Consider the following 18,179-nt stretch of genomic DNA (forward strand, 5'->3'; position numbering starts at 1 on the left):
ATGATGTACTCTTTCCGAGAAAAACTGGAAATTACCCGGTACACCTGCTATATTTTTTGTTATTTCACACTTTTATCTGTGTCAAAAGAACAATCTTGGATTGATAGCACTCCTTCAGAATCTTGAAACTGTACACCGGGCAACCCATTGATCATTGAACAGGACCATTGAACGGGCATTGATCCTAACAGGTGGCTTTATACACTGGGTGGTCTGAAAAACAATGAAATCTTATGTAAAAACGAAGGCATTTTCAACAACTTCGTTTAGTAACTATTCTCCGCCCTTTTGTATATTTTCCATCACATGTGAACCTCCGGAAGTAGTTGATACATTAACTGCTAAGCTATATGAAAGTTCTGTCACAGTTTGAGCTGGATTTTCATACAATAAATTTTTAAATTTAATGTCTCCTAACTTTTTTGTTCTTTTAGGCCAAGATTATAACTATTTGGATCAGCTGGTGTTAAAAACTCTTAAGGTAAAAATAAGAAATTAATTGGTTCAAAGAAAATTACACAGTCTCAAAAAATGTACTGGCGAATATTATATAGTGAACTAAATCCGTTGAATTATTTCAATAGTCATTCTAATTTGTCATATTTAGCGCCTTCTTACTTTCTCTGTCTCAAATCTCAAACATTGTTTGGGATTAAAGCTCGATGAATAGAAGTAGTTTAAAATTAAATACGTGTAGGGTTACTTCGGTCTCTTTTTGTGTAGAGCCATGAAGTTGGCCGAGTATTTGATATTTATGTAGTGTGTTGAAAGTAAGTGAATAAAGATTTACGAGAGCCATTAAATGTCGTTCTAGTCTGGTATATTTTATTTACAATATTGTCATTCTGAGAGCATTACGTCTTGTTATTTTGTCAACTTCAACACATGTAAAACTAACAACCTAGTTGTACATGCAACATTTACATACACAACTATTATTTTATTTTAATTTTAGGTGTTGTATGCAAAACTCAATAGTCCTTAGTGCTCTTCCAAAACAAGCACGAAGGAGTATTGTTACTGCACCATGATATATCCGAAATTTGTTGAAAGATTTTTGACCAGTTGTCGAAGGTTGAAGCTTTAGATAATTTTGGTATGATTAGTTGGCTATGGGTTGGTATTACACTCTTGGTCGGTATGGGTAGAGAAAGAAACCAAGTCTTTTGATTTATCGTAATACAACGTGCCTCAAAAGAAAGTCTGTATTTAGTGGATCGATTTCAGCGCAAGATACCTGCTTATTTGATGGTTGTAATTAAATTTATGAAGACAATCCTTGAACAGGCATTCTGGGACTTGAGTTGTTGCATTATTTAAATTTTATAGGGGCGCAGCTAAAATAATTTCTGCAAAATGCGGTGTAATGCTGATCTAGGCACACTTAAAGCTCATATACCCCAATATCCAATGTTGTGTCTATGTCTATATATTTTGTTTGATCAAATTTCGAATGAGGAGAATACTATATGTAGAGAAAAGCTCGAAGTATTGTGCTTGATTAATATATTTGTAACAAGTGCATGGATATACTCCTCGCACTCTTCAGATTCGTTGTACTCAAGCAGACAGTTAGATGTACAAAAATATTGTTTAGAGTGGTTAGTAAAATATGATGGCCAAATAATACAATTTATAATTAAAATGTGTGTTAATTGTAGAAACAGATATATTTAAATTTGAAATTTACAGTAAATTTATTTCAAATGAGATAACAAGGTCAAGGCATCTAAACCGATGCAAATCATATTGAAAATGTAAACCTGTTTAGTAGGACAGGTCAAAGCTATTTCAAGTGTAGCATTCAGGTTTTCACTATAATTGCGCATCTATCTCTTTCGAAATCTGATATATATCTATATATAATGAGTTAACACTGGCTGATGAGTATTTACCTTAAATTTTTTTGTTATTCTTATAAAATGTTCTAAATTTGTGTTTTCTTCAGTATTGTTTTATTAATGATCTAGCAGGTGCAAGTATGGTAAGGGTCATTGTCATATAACTGAAAATATATGAATAAAGTGAATTGATTTTAAGGGATATTTCTTAAAAATAATGTATCTTTTTATTTCGTGTTTTTTGTCTATCGCCTTTTTCTCATATTTACAATATAACCTTGAACTTGAAAACACAATGTATATTACGAGACTATATCAGATCACGTCATAAAATACTAACCAGACAAACCGCGTCTATACAAAAATAGTAGTATTTTCAATGCTTACAAAATGAACTCAACAAAGCATTATAGGCTTAACATACTGTTGTCTGCGATCTTCAAACAACTTAAGAAAGTGCTGTTAAAACGTGAACAATTACTGAACTATACGCATTACATATGTCTTAATATATGCCTCAAACCACCCGTACAGAAAATAGTTCATCCTTTTAATCCCCACAACATCCACAACTGATTGTTTACGTGAACAGAAATACAGTCAGCTTCTAGTCTCCAAGTTCTTAATTCTCCTATGATCAGTCTTCTTTGTGTTTCCACTACCTGTTCCATATATATATATATATATATATATATATATATATATATATATATATATATATATATATATATATATTGCTTGTGATCGATCCAAGTACAAATTAAGTTTGTACTAAGCCTAGCTAATAAAATATATAATAAAGAAACATCCTATCTCCGCCCATTATATTTTTTTGTGGAAATATATTTAGAAGATTGTCTATATTAATAAAAAGTTTATCATAACATAATCGGAAAATTATCTAAGTAAATTAAGCCCGAAATGAAAAGCAACTCGAGGATTGAAAAGATCAATAATTAGAGTACCGCCTATTAAAAATGATAGAAATGAATGGGTTCGATGAACGATGAAAAAGCTAAGTTATTGGTAGAATATTTAACTTACTTAGTGGATATAAATATTGTTCATCAGCCTGATGTAGTTTTAAATCTGATTTCTCCAACGGAAGTTGCCACAGAAATTAACAACCTCAATCCTAAAAAACCCCTAGGAATTGATGGTATTTCACGTGGGTTATTGAAAGAGCTGTCACGAAAAACCATATTAGCGTTGAGATATATATTCAATGAGAGACTGTCGCATGTTCCGGAATATCTTAAGGTTGCTCGAATAATCACACTAAAAAGACCTGATAAACTGGCGGAAAGAGATGGATTTTACAGGCCTATTTCACTGCTACCTGCGCTATTAAAATTATTTGAGAAACAGGTGCTAAAACGTAATAAATCATTTATAGAAATACCAGATATCCAGTATGGATTTCGAATTGCATTCGAATGAAAGAAATACTGCCCTGCAATATTCCTGGACGTCTCACAAGCTTTTGACCGGGTACTGCATTTCAAATTAAACTAAAAAATGAGGAAATTGTTATCACGGAATTATTGTCGACTGTTGGTATAATATCCCTTCGAAAGAAAATTTAAGGTCTAACATGAAGAAGTATTCTCAACATTTAAACCTATTTCGGCTGAACTTCCACAGGGTAGTGTCTTTAGACCACTCCTATCTGTATCCAATACTGCTAATATCTCAACAACAAAAGAAACAGCATTTGCCGATGATACAGTTATCATGACAAAATACGTATCTCTGTCCAAAGTTGTAGAAAAAGTACTGGTGGCTGTCAAGGAGATCTACCAATGGACTAGAGATTGGAAAATACAGCTTAATAGCTTCAAATGTGTCCATGTTTATTTTGCGTTGAGGCTAATATTCTACAATTAATTACCAAACTTTATCGCTGTGTAATCAACGAAGAACAGCACGATGACCCTGAAATAAAATGGATATAGGAAGTGATTCAGGATTCTACCTTCACTACATAGTATAAAACAAAGTCGCCTTTTCTGTCCCTATATCCCTATGTGCGCTTAAATCTTTAAAACTACGCAACGGATTTTGATGCGGTTTTTTTCAATAGATAGAGTGATTCAAGAGGAAGTTTATATGTATAATACATGCATAATATACTAAGGCAACATTGCTAATTTTAGAGGTTTTTAACGTGATGTCGTAAATTAACCTATTTTTTTAGGCTTATTTAGCAATTAGCAAAAACGCTGCCTAACCCTACGAGTTAGATCAAATTAATGTACTACAGTATTGTACACCATAAAAAGGTCTACAAAAAAGTCCGCGATGGTATATGTTTATCTTTTAGGGATAACCCACATTAACCATTTTTATTGTTTACTTTTTACGTGAGAAAATGGCTTATTTACGAAGCTATTTTAAGCAATACGGCATTAATCCTTATCGAATTAAGTACCTTAAATACAGTGTGCAATTAATATAGATCAATATGGTTCCTTACAGCATGTAAATTAAACAAATATTTTCGGAGATATTACAAATTTAAAATTTGCGTTTAAAAATGTGTAATGTAATAAAAATTGTATGAATTTAGATATTCCAAAGATAGCAGGAAATCTTCATAGTAAGTATAGGGGAAGAGGAATTGTTTTACTCCAAATTTAATGCGTGCAGGCCAAGGGCAGTAATGAATGAACCAAAAATACAGGATCGATTTTAATCATGTTTTCATTGAGTGACATAGGCATATATATTTTATGCCCGTGCAAAGTCAGAGCGGGCCGCTATGTTTTTATATACAACGTTCATATTTTTTCTGTAGTGTATTTAAATTCGTATCAGCATTGCACCCGTGCGAAGCCGGGGCGGGTCGCTAGTAAAACATAAAATAAAGATACTAAGTCACAGCAACATGGAAGCAGCACAGCTAGTGGACAATACCCAGGAAATCAGAAGATTGAAGCAACACGAACTTTTTAATATATAAGTGTAATTTCAACTTAACTTGTAGTTTAGTTTTATTTTAATTTGGGAAATACTTACTGATGTATTAATCCCGTACTCGCCTTTCTTGTGTATTAATGCAGCAGGATCGTAGTAATAAATTGATTTGTAAATTATGGTCGTACTAAGCATATTAAGATGTAATTATTTTAAAAAATATACACAGTAACATTCTTTATGTTCAGTAAGTAAGCTTCCTGTTATTAGAAAAAAAAACGTTTTTCTTGACAACACAGTAGTTAAAAATCCTTGATATTAACAAAGACAAATAACATCAACGCGTTTCTATAAAAGAAAAAGGCAGTGATCGAACCTAGATCTGCGATATAAGAAAAACAAATCGACCGATGAAACCAGAAATATCGACGCCGCCTTCGCTGATTTAAAAGTCTGGACGCAGCGACGCACATTCGGTCGTCGATTATGCAATCCGCATTACACCGACGCTTACGCTACGCCAGCCCGGCGATCCTCCATCAACCCATTTGTCGCATATTTGCTCCAACTAAATTGTTTAACGTGCAGAACGGCACTGGGACGATGAAGGAAAAAATTTGACGGTATATCTCCACCACCAGGTTCAACTTTACTATATAAGCTTGCCGGGATATGCAGTGTCGACTACAGTTCAGAACGATACTGCAGTTTTGGTGCACGACAACAACATGAAAGTTTTGGTAAGTAGCGATTAATTTAATAGATAGTTTCATGGTCTGTTTCATGCGGTGCGATAATTAAATGTTCCCCAGCGGTGGTTCAGTTCGCAGCTGACTCTAAATCGCTAAACGAGCAAACAGATTCCAAGAAAACTCTGGCCTGATATGTCGGACTTGGTTTTCTTTATCATAAGTTCTTAAATATTAACTTCTTACCTCTGCCTGTGACTTAAGATATCCAGTTATAATTTAGTTTATAATAGACTCTAAATAATAAAACAAGAAGAATTTTCTGAAGAAAAGTTAGTTAGACATAGTTTTGTGTATTCTAGACTCTTTAATAGTTATTAATGTTGCATAATATATTTAAATAATTTAATAAATGAATGAAATTTAATGAATTGAAAATGAAAAAATTAAATAGATTGATTTGATATTAAAAGAAAACATGATATATTCCAAGATATCCGTGATCAAACCTGCCATTTGTCTTGAATAATTTGATGATATCAATATGAAATATATAAGAAGTAAGTAACTAAAAGCTTACACTGTGATTGACATTATGTGATAATTCAATTATCTGAACTATTATTATTATATTAAGACATTTTTTATCAAAGATAGCTTAGATTTGATTTGTTTTATTCTTGTTATAGTAGGGAATAGGGAACCATATCCTTAGGAGAGTTCCTATCTGTGCTTTAGGATACATGATTCATTGTGTTAGCGTTATTAATTTAGCACCTATCTATATAACAAAATATAAGCCAGAAATAAAACAAGAGTTTCTGCGTTGATTTTGTCTATAATAAACTTTAAATTATTTTTAAATTCTTTAAATTATCAAATATGAAATATGCTCTAATAAAAAAAATTGTCATGAATAATTGGATAGTATCAATATAACAAAAACAAGAAGTTATTAAGCTGACACTAATAGCTTGATGATGATTGACATTAAATTATCAAAGAAATAGCTGTTATTAAATATATCTTTCACCAATGTTGTTTTAGATTTGTCTTTTTGTAACTTTTTAAACTCTTTGAAAGTTTTTATATATTAGGGCATAAGAGTTCCTACCTGTGCTTTCAGATGTATTACTCATTAAAATATCCTGATTTTTGCTATAATAATAATTAACCTAATGATAATTAAGAGATATGATCCCTGTCTATATATAGTAGACCTAATTTTATTTACTTTAGATTATTTTTAATCAGGATTTACTGATGTAACAGCTTACTAGGTTTTCTTTTCCTCTATTCTAGACTCTTGTTTATTAATTTTATTTAAATTACTTTGAATAATTTTTTCATATTGATATAACAAAAATAATACATAACTAAAACCTCACACTAATGACTTAATTAATAAGTAAATTTCAATTATCAAATAAAGATATATGATTGAAGAAATCTCTCAAACACTATCTCTTAGATTCGTTTTCTTATTTTAAGCTTTTTATTGATTATTAAATTTGTTTAATGTGCCTTCATATTTTTATATTATTATTATAGTAGGAAACAAGCAAATAAAATTCAGATATCATATATTATCAGACCAAATATAGCAGAAATAATATTCGTTAGTTTAGACTGTGTCTTAATTCATTTTTAAAATCTGACTTTATTAGTTTATCAGTATCTTTATAATATAACATAAGCAAACAATTAAATAATTTTCAACGATGATTTTGGTTATAACTAACTTTAAATTATCATATAAGAAGATATAAACTAAAAGAAGGTTAATCTAACCTTACAGATGTAGTTTCCTCTATTCTAGATTCTTTGTTCTTTTTCGATTTAGTTAAATTTGCCTAAGAATTACTTAAAAGTTCACACTAATCCTTAAATTTATGATGGGCATTTATCAAAACAATAAGATGAAGAATAATGAAGGTATCCCTCACCGACTGTTTTTGTTTTTAAGTTTTTTTAGTTTTAAACTTTTTATTAAGTATTGATTTTGTTTAATGTGTTTTTGAATATTTCGATATTACTATTCTAGCAGGAAATAAGGAAAAAGTTCCTAGCTGTGATTTCAGATATACTTGAATTTAAGCTATTAAACAAAAATATATAAGCCCTCATCAAAGCTAGCAGACCTGGTATTCTTTACTTTGCACCCCATCTGTATAATAAGACAAAAGCCACAGATTAACGAAAAGTTTTCAAAGATTAATACAATTTTCAGAGAGATTCTGTTGATAATTAATGTTAGATTAGCAGATATTAAGGTATAATTCAAGAACACTTTGACTAAGATTTTCATACCTAGTGTTTTGTATTAAAGGCTCCTTTATTTAATTGTCTATGTTGGTTTCTATATTAATTAGATTCCTAAAAGGTTTCTTTGAATAGTCTAGTTTATTTTTAATTTTTACTGTTCATACAAGAATGAAATATAAATCTAAAGTAAAATTAAAAGTCTAAAAATATATCTACTTATAAATGTGTCAGAGTTTTTCGTATAACAAATTCTTTTTTTAATAATTAATTTTGTTTCACATGTGTTGATCATAATTTGTTGATCATAATTGTCAGACTCTCTTGAGTGATTTTAATAATGGTATCGATATAGAAGAGTAATAATTAATCCTAAAAATTAATCATATAACCCACATAATAATTGATCTAAATCGTTAAACAAAAAGAAAATACAGAAAAATTAGTCAAGATAATGATCATCAAATTTCAAATCTAGTTTTCTTTGTTTTTATAGTTTTCTTTACATTAACACGAACGAAACCTTCAGCTTCTGACAAAAAAAACTTATTTCCATATTGATGATGATGATCAATTAATACAATTTGAGACTAGACTATGTATACAGCGGTATAATAGAATAATTAAAATAAAATGAAAAGTATATTTGTGCAAAAAGAAAATTGACTGCTTTTTTGATCTCTAAGAAATTCTTCATTACGTATAATTAATATATGAGATTCTGATTTAGACAGAACTAGTCTCTGAAAACAATATTTGGTATGATTGACAACATTTCAGAGTTCTTCGTAGATATGAAAAATTATTTAATAATATAAACATATCAACATTTGGATATTATATAAATATGACATTAATGTATTATTTAACGTTGTTATCACAAGAGGGTGTTGATAAAGTGAACAATATTGTTAGTACTATGTTATAAATCAATTGAATAATAACATTAAAAATAATAATTAATGTTTTAGGTTACCCTTGTCGCCATTGTGGCCGTGTTCGCTTCAGTTGAAAGCGGTTACATCGGCGGAGGACACGGCGGTGGTGGTGGAGGTGGCGGATACGGAGGTGGTTCCCCCGGACCAGCTGGCGGTCTCGAAACCCCTATCATTCACACCGGCGCCGTCGTCAGCCATGTCTTCGGACCACCACCACCAGCACTCGGTTTGCCAGGACCCGCCATCCCAGACCACGGTTTCGAACGTTACGTCTTCCACAAACCATCTCCACCTCTCTACGTCAAGGGACATCATTAAAACCAAAATGAGAAATCAATCAAACTGTTAAAGCTCTTTTTATTGTTGTAAATATGTGATGATCTTAGGGAATAAAATATTCTTAAATTTTGTACTTCTGCTTTTTTGTTGCGTCCCATAACCAATGACCAATTTTAAACATTTAAAAATATCAAACAAATTAGTAAATTTGTAAATAAAATGATTATATACAACCAGATATATAAATGTATTGTATTTTCAGTAATGTATAACTATTTTCAGTAAACGTAAGTTGTTAAAGCCTAATTTATCAATGTGTTTATAGGCCATGTTTTTTTTATAGCTAATGTTATTTAAATTTGCAGTCGTATTAAAATCATTATTGCTTTATCTAAGAGACTTATTGCCGATTTATTTCATTATTAACGCAATAGATGTTTTCTTTATTTGCATCTATTGTTTGAATGACATCGTACATTGTACATTCTAAAATTCCAAATTGTTTCCAAAAGGTTTAGTTAGCGTATGTCTATAGTGAACAATAATGTTGCCATTCCAAATATCACACCAAACTGTAGCAGTTGCAGTGATTGAAGGAAAGTATGAGGTATTGACTGGTATAGGGAAGGAAACAAACAAACTTAGTTAAAATGTTTTATTTCAAGTAAACCTGATGATTTCTTAGATGGCCCGACACCGACGGAAATATGACCGATTTGCTCGTATTTCATAATATAGAGGAAATTTTACATTATAAACACTTATGAGGTTTTGTGTTAAACTAAGGAAGAACAATGTTTGGATCGTTGAAATTATAATGTTTTTAATAAGTTATTTTAAACCCCGCCATACTATGTGTAACAAGCTTCTATTTTTGTTGTTGTCTCTAAAATATTAAATATTATAATTAATTAATAATTATAATATATTTATATCCAAAATGAAGTAGGTTTGAGTTCTCTATTAAAAATAATAAACCAGTGGCGTCTATATATTTTAATATAAACAGTAACAGTGTTATTTTCAAATTTCTCTTTTAATAAAGATAATCTTAATCTTGTTAGGGAAGTAGTAATTTGGGCAATTATAAATGAAATGTCAGGGGAAGATTGTTAAACCCTTATAATGTAAATAGTTCAATCATCAGATCTCACAGTCAGATATAAAGGCGCCGTTTTTTTTCGCACAACCAGGACCGTATCAGCTCTATATGTTCCTTGTCCCGTTTGGACAGCTTAGATTTGTAGTTAAATTATTTGTGAACATTGCCAGTTTATCTTTGGCGATCTTATGATTTTTATTATTTATATACCAATTTCTGTGTTTTATATAAAAAATTAAATTATTTAGAACAAGGAGACTTTGAGCTTGAGCTTGAGGGATCTTCATTATATCTTCAAACTTCCTCTTACAGCTTGATGTGCGATTTTTTTAACCGAAACTGTCAATTTTGTCAATGATTGTCAATCCAACTTGTCAACCTCTCTTTTTTTCTTGAGAGACTGTCTCTGTCTTATGATCTCCTTAGAATTCTGCCGAATATGTCAGATATGAGATGTGTAGAGTTTAAAATAAAAACATTTAATAGCTTTTAATATATATTTTTTAAATAATAAAATAACAAATTATTTATTAATAATAAAATAAATTTTAATAATAATTTACTTTTTAATTTAAAAGATTTTAAATTTTAAAATTATTTTATTTTAATGGAAACTAGCGACCCGTCCCGGCTTCGCACGGGTGCAATGCTGATACTAAATTAAATACACTACAGAAAAAATATGAACGTTGTATATAAAAATATAGCGGCCCGCTCCGACTTTGCACGGGCATAAAATATATATGCCTATGTCACTCAATGAAAACATGATTAAAATCGATCCAGTATTTTTGGTTCATTCATTACTGCCCTTGGCCTGCACGCATTAAATTTGGAGTAAAACAATTCTTCTTCCCCTATACTTACTATGAAGATTTCCTGCTATCTTTGGAATATCTAAATTCGTACAATTTTTATTACATTACACATTTTTAAACGCAAATTTTAAATTTGTAATATCTCCGAAAATATTTGTTTAATTTACATGCTGTAAGGAACCATATTGATCTATATTAATTGCACACTGTATTTAAGGTACTTAATTCGATAAGGATTAATGCCGTATTGCTTAAAATAGCTTCGTAAATAAGCCATTTTCTCACGTAAAAAGTAAACAATAAAAATGGTTAATGTGGGTTATCCCTAAAAGATAAACATATACCATCGCGGACTTTTTTGTAGACCTTTTTATGGTGTACAATACTGTAGTACATTAATTTGATCTAACGCGTAGGGTTAGGCAGCGTTTTTGCTAATTGCTAAAAAAGCCTAATAAAATAGGTTAATTTACGACATCATCTTAGAAACCTCTAAAATTAGAAATGTTGCCTTAGTATATTATGCATGTATTATACATATAAACCTTCCTCTTGAATCACTCTATCTATTGAAAAAACCGCATCAAAATCCGTTGCGTAGTTTTAAAGATTTAAGCGCACATAGTGATATAGTGACAGAAAAGGCGACTTTGTTTTATACTATGTAGTGATAAGTAGCGACTTGTTTAATCTATAGACACAGACACTACCGATCTAAAATAATAAATCTAGATAGAAATTTTAACATAATATAAACACTTCACTCATACATATTTAAACATAAACGCACCTGTTTTGTTGAACAACCTGTATAATAACATATCATAATAAAATAATCACCTAATATTATCTGAGGTACACGAGATTCAAGTTTACCGAAGGCTAAAATAGTTCATATTGATCAATGGCCTATGGCAGGATATGTGCGTATAACAGGTCAATTGACAAGCCCCCGGTCGGACACATAGATAAACATCACATGATCAAGCATAATAAACTCGAGTTTTTGCGTCGATATATGACAATGGATGAAATGGCTCCATCATTTCACTCCGAAGTCTAACCGACAGTTATCCGAGTGGACTGCACACGATGAACTCGCTCCAAAGCGTGGAAATACGCAACAGTCGGCTGGCAAGGTTATGGCATCTGTATTTTGGGATGCGCATGGAATAATTTTCATTGGCTACTTTGAAAATGGAAGGACCATGAACAAAGACTATTATATAGCGTTATTGGACCGTTTGAAGGACGAAATCGCCTAAAAATGGCCGCATTTCAAGAAATAGAAAGTGCTGCTTCATCAAGACAATGCACCGTGTCACAAGTAAGTGAAAACGATAGAAAAAATCCATGAATTTGGCTTCGAATTGCTTTCTCATCCACCGTATTCTCCAAATTTGACTCCCAGCGACTATTTCCTGTTATCAGATCTCAAAAGAATGCTGGCTGGGAAGAAATTTTCGTCGAATGAAGAGGTGATCGCCGAATCTGAGGCCTATTTTGAAGCAAAGGACAAATCGTAGTACAATAATTGTATCGAAAAGTTGGAGGGTCGCTACAATCATTGTATCACTTTTGAAGGGAGTTATGTTGAACAGAAAAAACAAATTTTACCAAAAAATGTGTTTTTTGATGGTAGACCGGGGACTCAATGACCTGTTATATAATACATTTAAAATATCAATCGTAGTAATTTAAGTTTGGAAAATAATGATTACACCTTATTCATATTATCTGTATATTAGTAATTTGTAATAAACATTAATGAAGCTCATACTCAATTTTTAAGGTTTAAGGTTTCAACAAAAATGTGCTATAGATTGGCTTAACAAGATATTATCTATATTTTGACTAACATGTGGCTATGGAAGGACGGTCATCCTGCTGTTGCGATAGACGCGGGCGTGAAGAAGTAATAGGACAAAACGACGCATATTTTATCTAAATTGGATAATTTTACATATGTTAAATAAAGCTCTTCATTTAAAACTTCTTAATTTCATTTAAAAATCAATAAAGAATTTGTTTATAGTTTACCTATTATTACAAGCGTACAATTTCTATGTACTTTTTTTTCTCTTTTTTAGTTAGCCAAACTGGGCCACAGTGTAAGTTAATGGGTCCAGTGTGGAGATAAATAAACTTTTAAATATTACTACTTTTTGTAATGGATATTATTTTATATTATTTTATTTTTACTTAATAGTTTTAAGTGCTATAGTTCTAGGTTGCTTAAGTCGTCGAATTATTGGTTCTATGTATGAAACGCTTTTTACCACAGGTATATATTCCCTTAATTAGTTAAATTACAACAGTTTGATTTTCCTTTCAAAATTGCATTACTTTTACAGTTTCTGTTAATGTCATCATAGTTAAAATGCAATTTTTACGGTAAATTATTTTATACTATATCATCAAAGTCTTGTTAGTTCGTCATCAGTTGTGTCGCTAATTACTTTTCATTTTTTGTAACAGTTTTCACTAGCCATTAGAATGCATATTGCTATCGATACATGTGTCATTTTATTCTAGTGACATTAACCTCAAAACTACAAAAATTATGTTTCGTATTTTGGCGGAACTGCGTTATATATTTAGATTTTCTTTAAATGTCGAGTTGAATTACTTTGTTACTTGGGAATATAGTTATACCGCGGTATAGAGATGATATGCTTTTGTTTTTAATTGCAAAAAAAATATTTTATGCAAATAAACAATTGGTTGAAATGATGATCATATGTATCACTGGTAATAAGTTTGTGCAGCTTCACATTTACCATTCCTCTCACCTACCACAAAAATAACTTTTCCCTTAAATTCTCGGTAAGATCGATTCCTCCATTTATATAGTCTTCTCGCGGAGTTAGCCTCCTACCCCCGACAGCCTCCCTTTATGTGGGTATTCCTCCTCCCTCCTTTATATTTGACTTAGTTTTCGAAACTGAGTTTTGGTTCCCTTATATACTCCTTGTTTAATTTCCAAAATGTTTCCTTCGTCTACACTCCAAGATTGAGCACCCTCCCTCTTTCATGAAATCAAAATTTCTTGAGATATTCTCCCTCTATTCAGAGCGCAGGCACATTTGTACTTACGGTTCTAAATCCAGTACAGAACTTGGTTGTGTAACCTTTTTCTCTAGGGCTGCACCTTTACATGGCCTACTCTTTATCATATCTAACATTAAAAAGAGGAAAATAAAATAATATTAACAAAAAAAATTGAACGACTTAAAAAAATAAATAAGGAGCTGCCTAAAAATTAAAAAATAATAGCTCAGATTTTTAGCACGAAAAAAAACATTTTAATATAAAATATGTGTATAATCATCGTTGTAATATCTATATAAAAATAAACAAAAACATTATTTAAAGTATCTACTACATCTCTTTTATATTCTAATATACACACACAATTTAACTTAATACCTGCCTAAATCTATTTATCTATTTACAATATTATTTTAACTAAAATTAACTAATCACTTTGAAGTTGGTGCCTAGCTCAAACAATACAAAACCAATAATATAATTTTGTGGCATATACAAAAAATTAAATTGCCAACAAAACAAATTTAAATTAATATAACTGTTTGGGTAAAACAAAATTGCATAGTCGTAAAATGGTGATAAAATCGTCAAAAGCGATAGAAAAGTCAAAGAAGTGTTTAAAATCACTTGGACGGAAGGTTCCTAACACTCTCCAGATAGAACCCCATCAGACTTTTACTGTGTTACTTTTTCAGCACTTAGCTGATTTCGAAGTTACAAAAATGGCTCGATGAACAACTTAGCCCAAAACAGAAATTGATTTTTTGGAATTACTTCCATGAATTTTGTTAGCGATGGCCAAGACGTTAGAATCAAATGGCCGATACTTTGAGTTCATAAATTTCAACTATACGTTGTAGAATAGCGTGTTTTTTTACACACCTGGTAATCATTACATCAGTATTGCATCTACCGCAAGACCAACCTAATATTATTAGAAGAAAAAATCCACGAGGACCCAAGGCCAACTCGACGACACAAAACGAAAAGTATTGATATTTTATGATCTTGTTGCAGAAACCATGACTGTCCGGATCGATTTCGCCCCAGTTGAAACGATGTCGGGCTATCGGTTAGTCATTGCAAATTAGATGCGTCACCGTCGTTGTTTCGGATTTTTATTTATTTCAAATTTTTAAAATTAATATAAAAACGCATTAGTCGTAGTTGTATCTGAAGCGTGACCGTTCGGTTTATGATTATTAATTTGATACGAACTGTAATAACCACGCTAAAAATAAATTATTTCGCTATTAGATAACTAAAACGGTCCTGTTTGAAAAGTAGAATTGGTTTCAATCGTCTCTTTGTCTTTATATCGGATTAATAGTTCTATTTTTCAAGTGATATGTGATTCTAAAAGTAATAATTTGATCACTCCCACTATTGAGGAAGGCCAATAAAAAAGATGTAAACAATTTTTAAATCTTTTTGCACGTAACCAACTAATATCTAAATATTGTGTTTTTGGACGGTGAAAACGTTTTTTTATCAAAATATGATATCGATTATATGCCCAAAAAGAAAGAGTACATTCGATATAAAATTTAGAAAAGCATATTAGGCTTATATATTAGTTTTAAAGGATTTTCTTTAATATGAAGCTTTACTGTGAAAAATTGGTAAAATGTATTTTTTTAAAGGATTTTAAAGTCTCTTTTTTACCAACGAGGGCTTATCTGGACTGGACCTACTGTTTAACGTGGGCTCTGAGTTACGGTTCTCGGCATTAAGCCTACCGACTAGCGAGTGACCAATTTCGAAATCATGCCAGAAAACATCCGGTCTAACCCAGCTTGGTTACTGGCGTGACAGATCATTTTTATTGTCGGATTTTTCACTCTTGCCTATGGACAATCACAAATATTAGTCAATCACAAAAATAAATTTATGGCCATGCCCCAACAGGATTCGGATCCGCGATTATCGTAACAGTAGGAGGACCGTCCTGTCAGCTACTTGGCACTAATATTCGAAAGAACGATGTATCTTTTGAAGTTTCCACGAATCGGCTCATTTTTGTATCTTCAGAAGTGAAGCGCTCCTTAAACAGGTCACCACTCATATGCTGGAACAGCTGGTAATCAGAAGGAGCAAGGTTTGAAGAATACGGCAGGTGTAGTAGCACTTCCCATTTTAATGTCTCCAAGTATGCTTTCACCGGTTTTGAAATATAGTCGAGCGTTTTCCTGTTGAACAATATTGTTGCGTCTTTGCTCATATTCTGGCCGTTTTTCGCAGTGTTCGTCTCATATATACCAACTGTAGCCAATAAAGATCCCCATTGATGGTTTCTTTAAGTAATGGTTTCAAATCCTCGTTTTCAATTTTTTTGACTGCCCGGAGCGCTCTTTGTTTTGGGTGTGAAAATAATAACTTATACATTGAAATCAGTCACATGTTGAAATCGATGGAGCACGATTTTTATTTATTTATTTTTATATTATGGGCCCGTCAGCTTTCTGGACTGTTTTGGGTCTATTTACAGACATAAAATTTGCATCACATTTACGTCAGTTAAAGTATACAATGTTATTACAAGTATAGAATGCAAAGAACAATATAAAAATGCATGGTCGGAATATAAAGTCTAGAGTTAAATGTGTAGGATAAAGAGTACATATTGCGAGTTGACAAATAAACAGCATACAGATGCATGAATACTACAGTACAATGGCCCCACAACTCATGACAGTGATAGTGAAGTGAATATACAAAAAATTTAAACGAATATGCATGATATTACATAGATGCATACTATTATATATCTAGTAATAGTTCTATTACGGTTAGAAAATTAATGAGTTTGTCGAGGTTGTCCAGCCTAAGACACTGGTCAATCGTCTCCGCCATATTGACCAACCGTCTTTGCAAGTTGTACCAACCGTCTTTGCAAGTTGTATCTACGGTATTTGATTAGCATGTAGAAGTTATTGTGTGGTTACTGATGTTAGTGGTGTTAGGGCCCTAATAACACTCTTTTTACCTCACACAGCTTGTTGTTTTCTGATAGATCCCATCTGAGTTGGTCTAGATGTTTGAAGATTCTAGTAGAGTGGTGCTTCATATCTCCAGAAGAGAACATTTTCGGTAAATGATCCCTCCTTCTTCTTGGCTAAGAAATCCGCTCTTTCATTTTCAATTGTCCCAGAGTAAGAACGGAGCAAAATAAAGGTGATAGTCTTTCCGCTTCTTTCCAATTTAGAGGTTAGTTCACAGATAAGCACTCCTAGCGGGTGTAGAGGTAGATAAAGGTGGAGGCATTTCAAGAAGCTCTTTGAAACGGAGGCGATAACTAATCGTTTGTCTGGCACATCTTGTACTGAGGTCAGAGCCCTATACATGGAAAAGAGTTCTGCCGTCAATAAACTCGATGAAACAGGGAGCCTGAAGTGTCCTTCTGACATCACCGATGTAAATGTTGCCTACACGTAGTCATTGCTCTTGGAATCATCCGAGAATATGAAAAGGTGTACAGGATATTTATCAGTTTTAAATTGATTGACTTGGGTGATGGTATGATAAGCTTCTGAAAATCATAATTGCTGTGAAAAAGTTAAAATTCCCGCAAATACGATTTATTCGCTACAGATTAATGGTATTTTCAAAGCACAGGAAACAATTTTTATTTATATTTTTAAAACCTTGTGGGAATTTGTGTGGTACATCTTTTCCCTTATTTTAAATCTTCATCATAGCACGGAAAGTTCTGGTCCTGTTTAACCATTAAATTGCCTGAAAGTCTTTTGAGAATTAGAGCTGGATTTTCGTCCAATAAGTGTTCGTCATTGTCTTCGAATGTTTGGGTACCCAGGTCGTTCTTTGCTCTAGACACAGAAATTGACGCATTATATATAGAAGCAGAATCACCATAAGTGTATAAAAGGGTTTAGTGTGCTTCGGCAGGCGATATTTTCATGTAAAACAATAAAAATTTGTTTTGATTTAATTTCGCTGGTCAAAATACATAACAGCATTAAATTACTAAAATGCGGATATCAGGTGCTTATCTTTTATTATCTCTTTCCCATTTCTCTGTAAAATTTATTGTATAACTTGTTCTTCGATGTGATGCATTTTGGCTGACTGGCATCTGTAATTGCCAATAATTTTGACTCATTTTTATGTTGAGATTGGACTGTTCTCTTCGCTCTTCATTTTCTTGAAAAATATCACGTAAGTAAAATATCACTAAGCATATTACATAACCAATAGTTTTAATGAACATATCTTGCTATGTTAATCTCCTCTATTTCTATTTGTATCCATTGGAAATTGGAATA

The 18,179-nt window shown here is 31.7% G+C and overlaps 2 protein-coding genes across 2 annotated transcripts in view; both read left to right on the plus strand.

The window, feature by feature from the left end:
- Positions 1-18,179, plus strand: part of LOC143191474 (uncharacterized) — a 125,514-nt gene that overhangs the window by 84,094 nt on the left and 23,241 nt on the right. The gene's annotated exons all lie outside the window — the stretch shown is intronic.
- LOC143192025 (uncharacterized) lies at positions 224-9,058 on the plus strand. Its single transcript, XM_076397482.1, has 6 exons — positions 224-356; positions 435-481; positions 3,486-3,684; positions 4,987-5,004; positions 5,346-5,497; positions 8,680-9,058. Exons 1-6 carry the CDS (start codon positions 224-226, stop codon positions 8,962-8,964), a joined length of 834 nt encoding a protein of 277 aa, XP_076253597.1. The 3' UTR covers positions 8,965-9,058.

The sequence above is a fragment of the Rhynchophorus ferrugineus genome, unplaced genomic scaffold, assembly GCF_030347505.1.
Source record: "Rhynchophorus ferrugineus isolate W39M unplaced genomic scaffold, kcgeb_rfMv2 rfM2, whole genome shotgun sequence".
NCBI classification, from domain to species: Eukaryota; Metazoa; Arthropoda; class Insecta; order Coleoptera; family Curculionidae; genus Rhynchophorus; species Rhynchophorus ferrugineus.

Bases quoted from the DNA above. Each gene is read 5' to 3' on its own strand.
- LOC143192025 (XM_076397482.1), top strand. From the start codon at position 224: ATGAAATCTTATGTAAAAACGAAGGCATTTTCAACAACTTCGTTTAGT. The intron at 357-434 runs GTTCTGTCACAG...TTGTTCTTTTAG, and splicing joins AACTGCTAAGCTATATGAAA to GCCAAGATTATAACTATTTG. The intron at 5,498-8,679 runs GTAAGTAGCGAT...TTAATGTTTTAG, and splicing joins ACAACAACATGAAAGTTTTG to GTTACCCTTGTCGCCATTGT.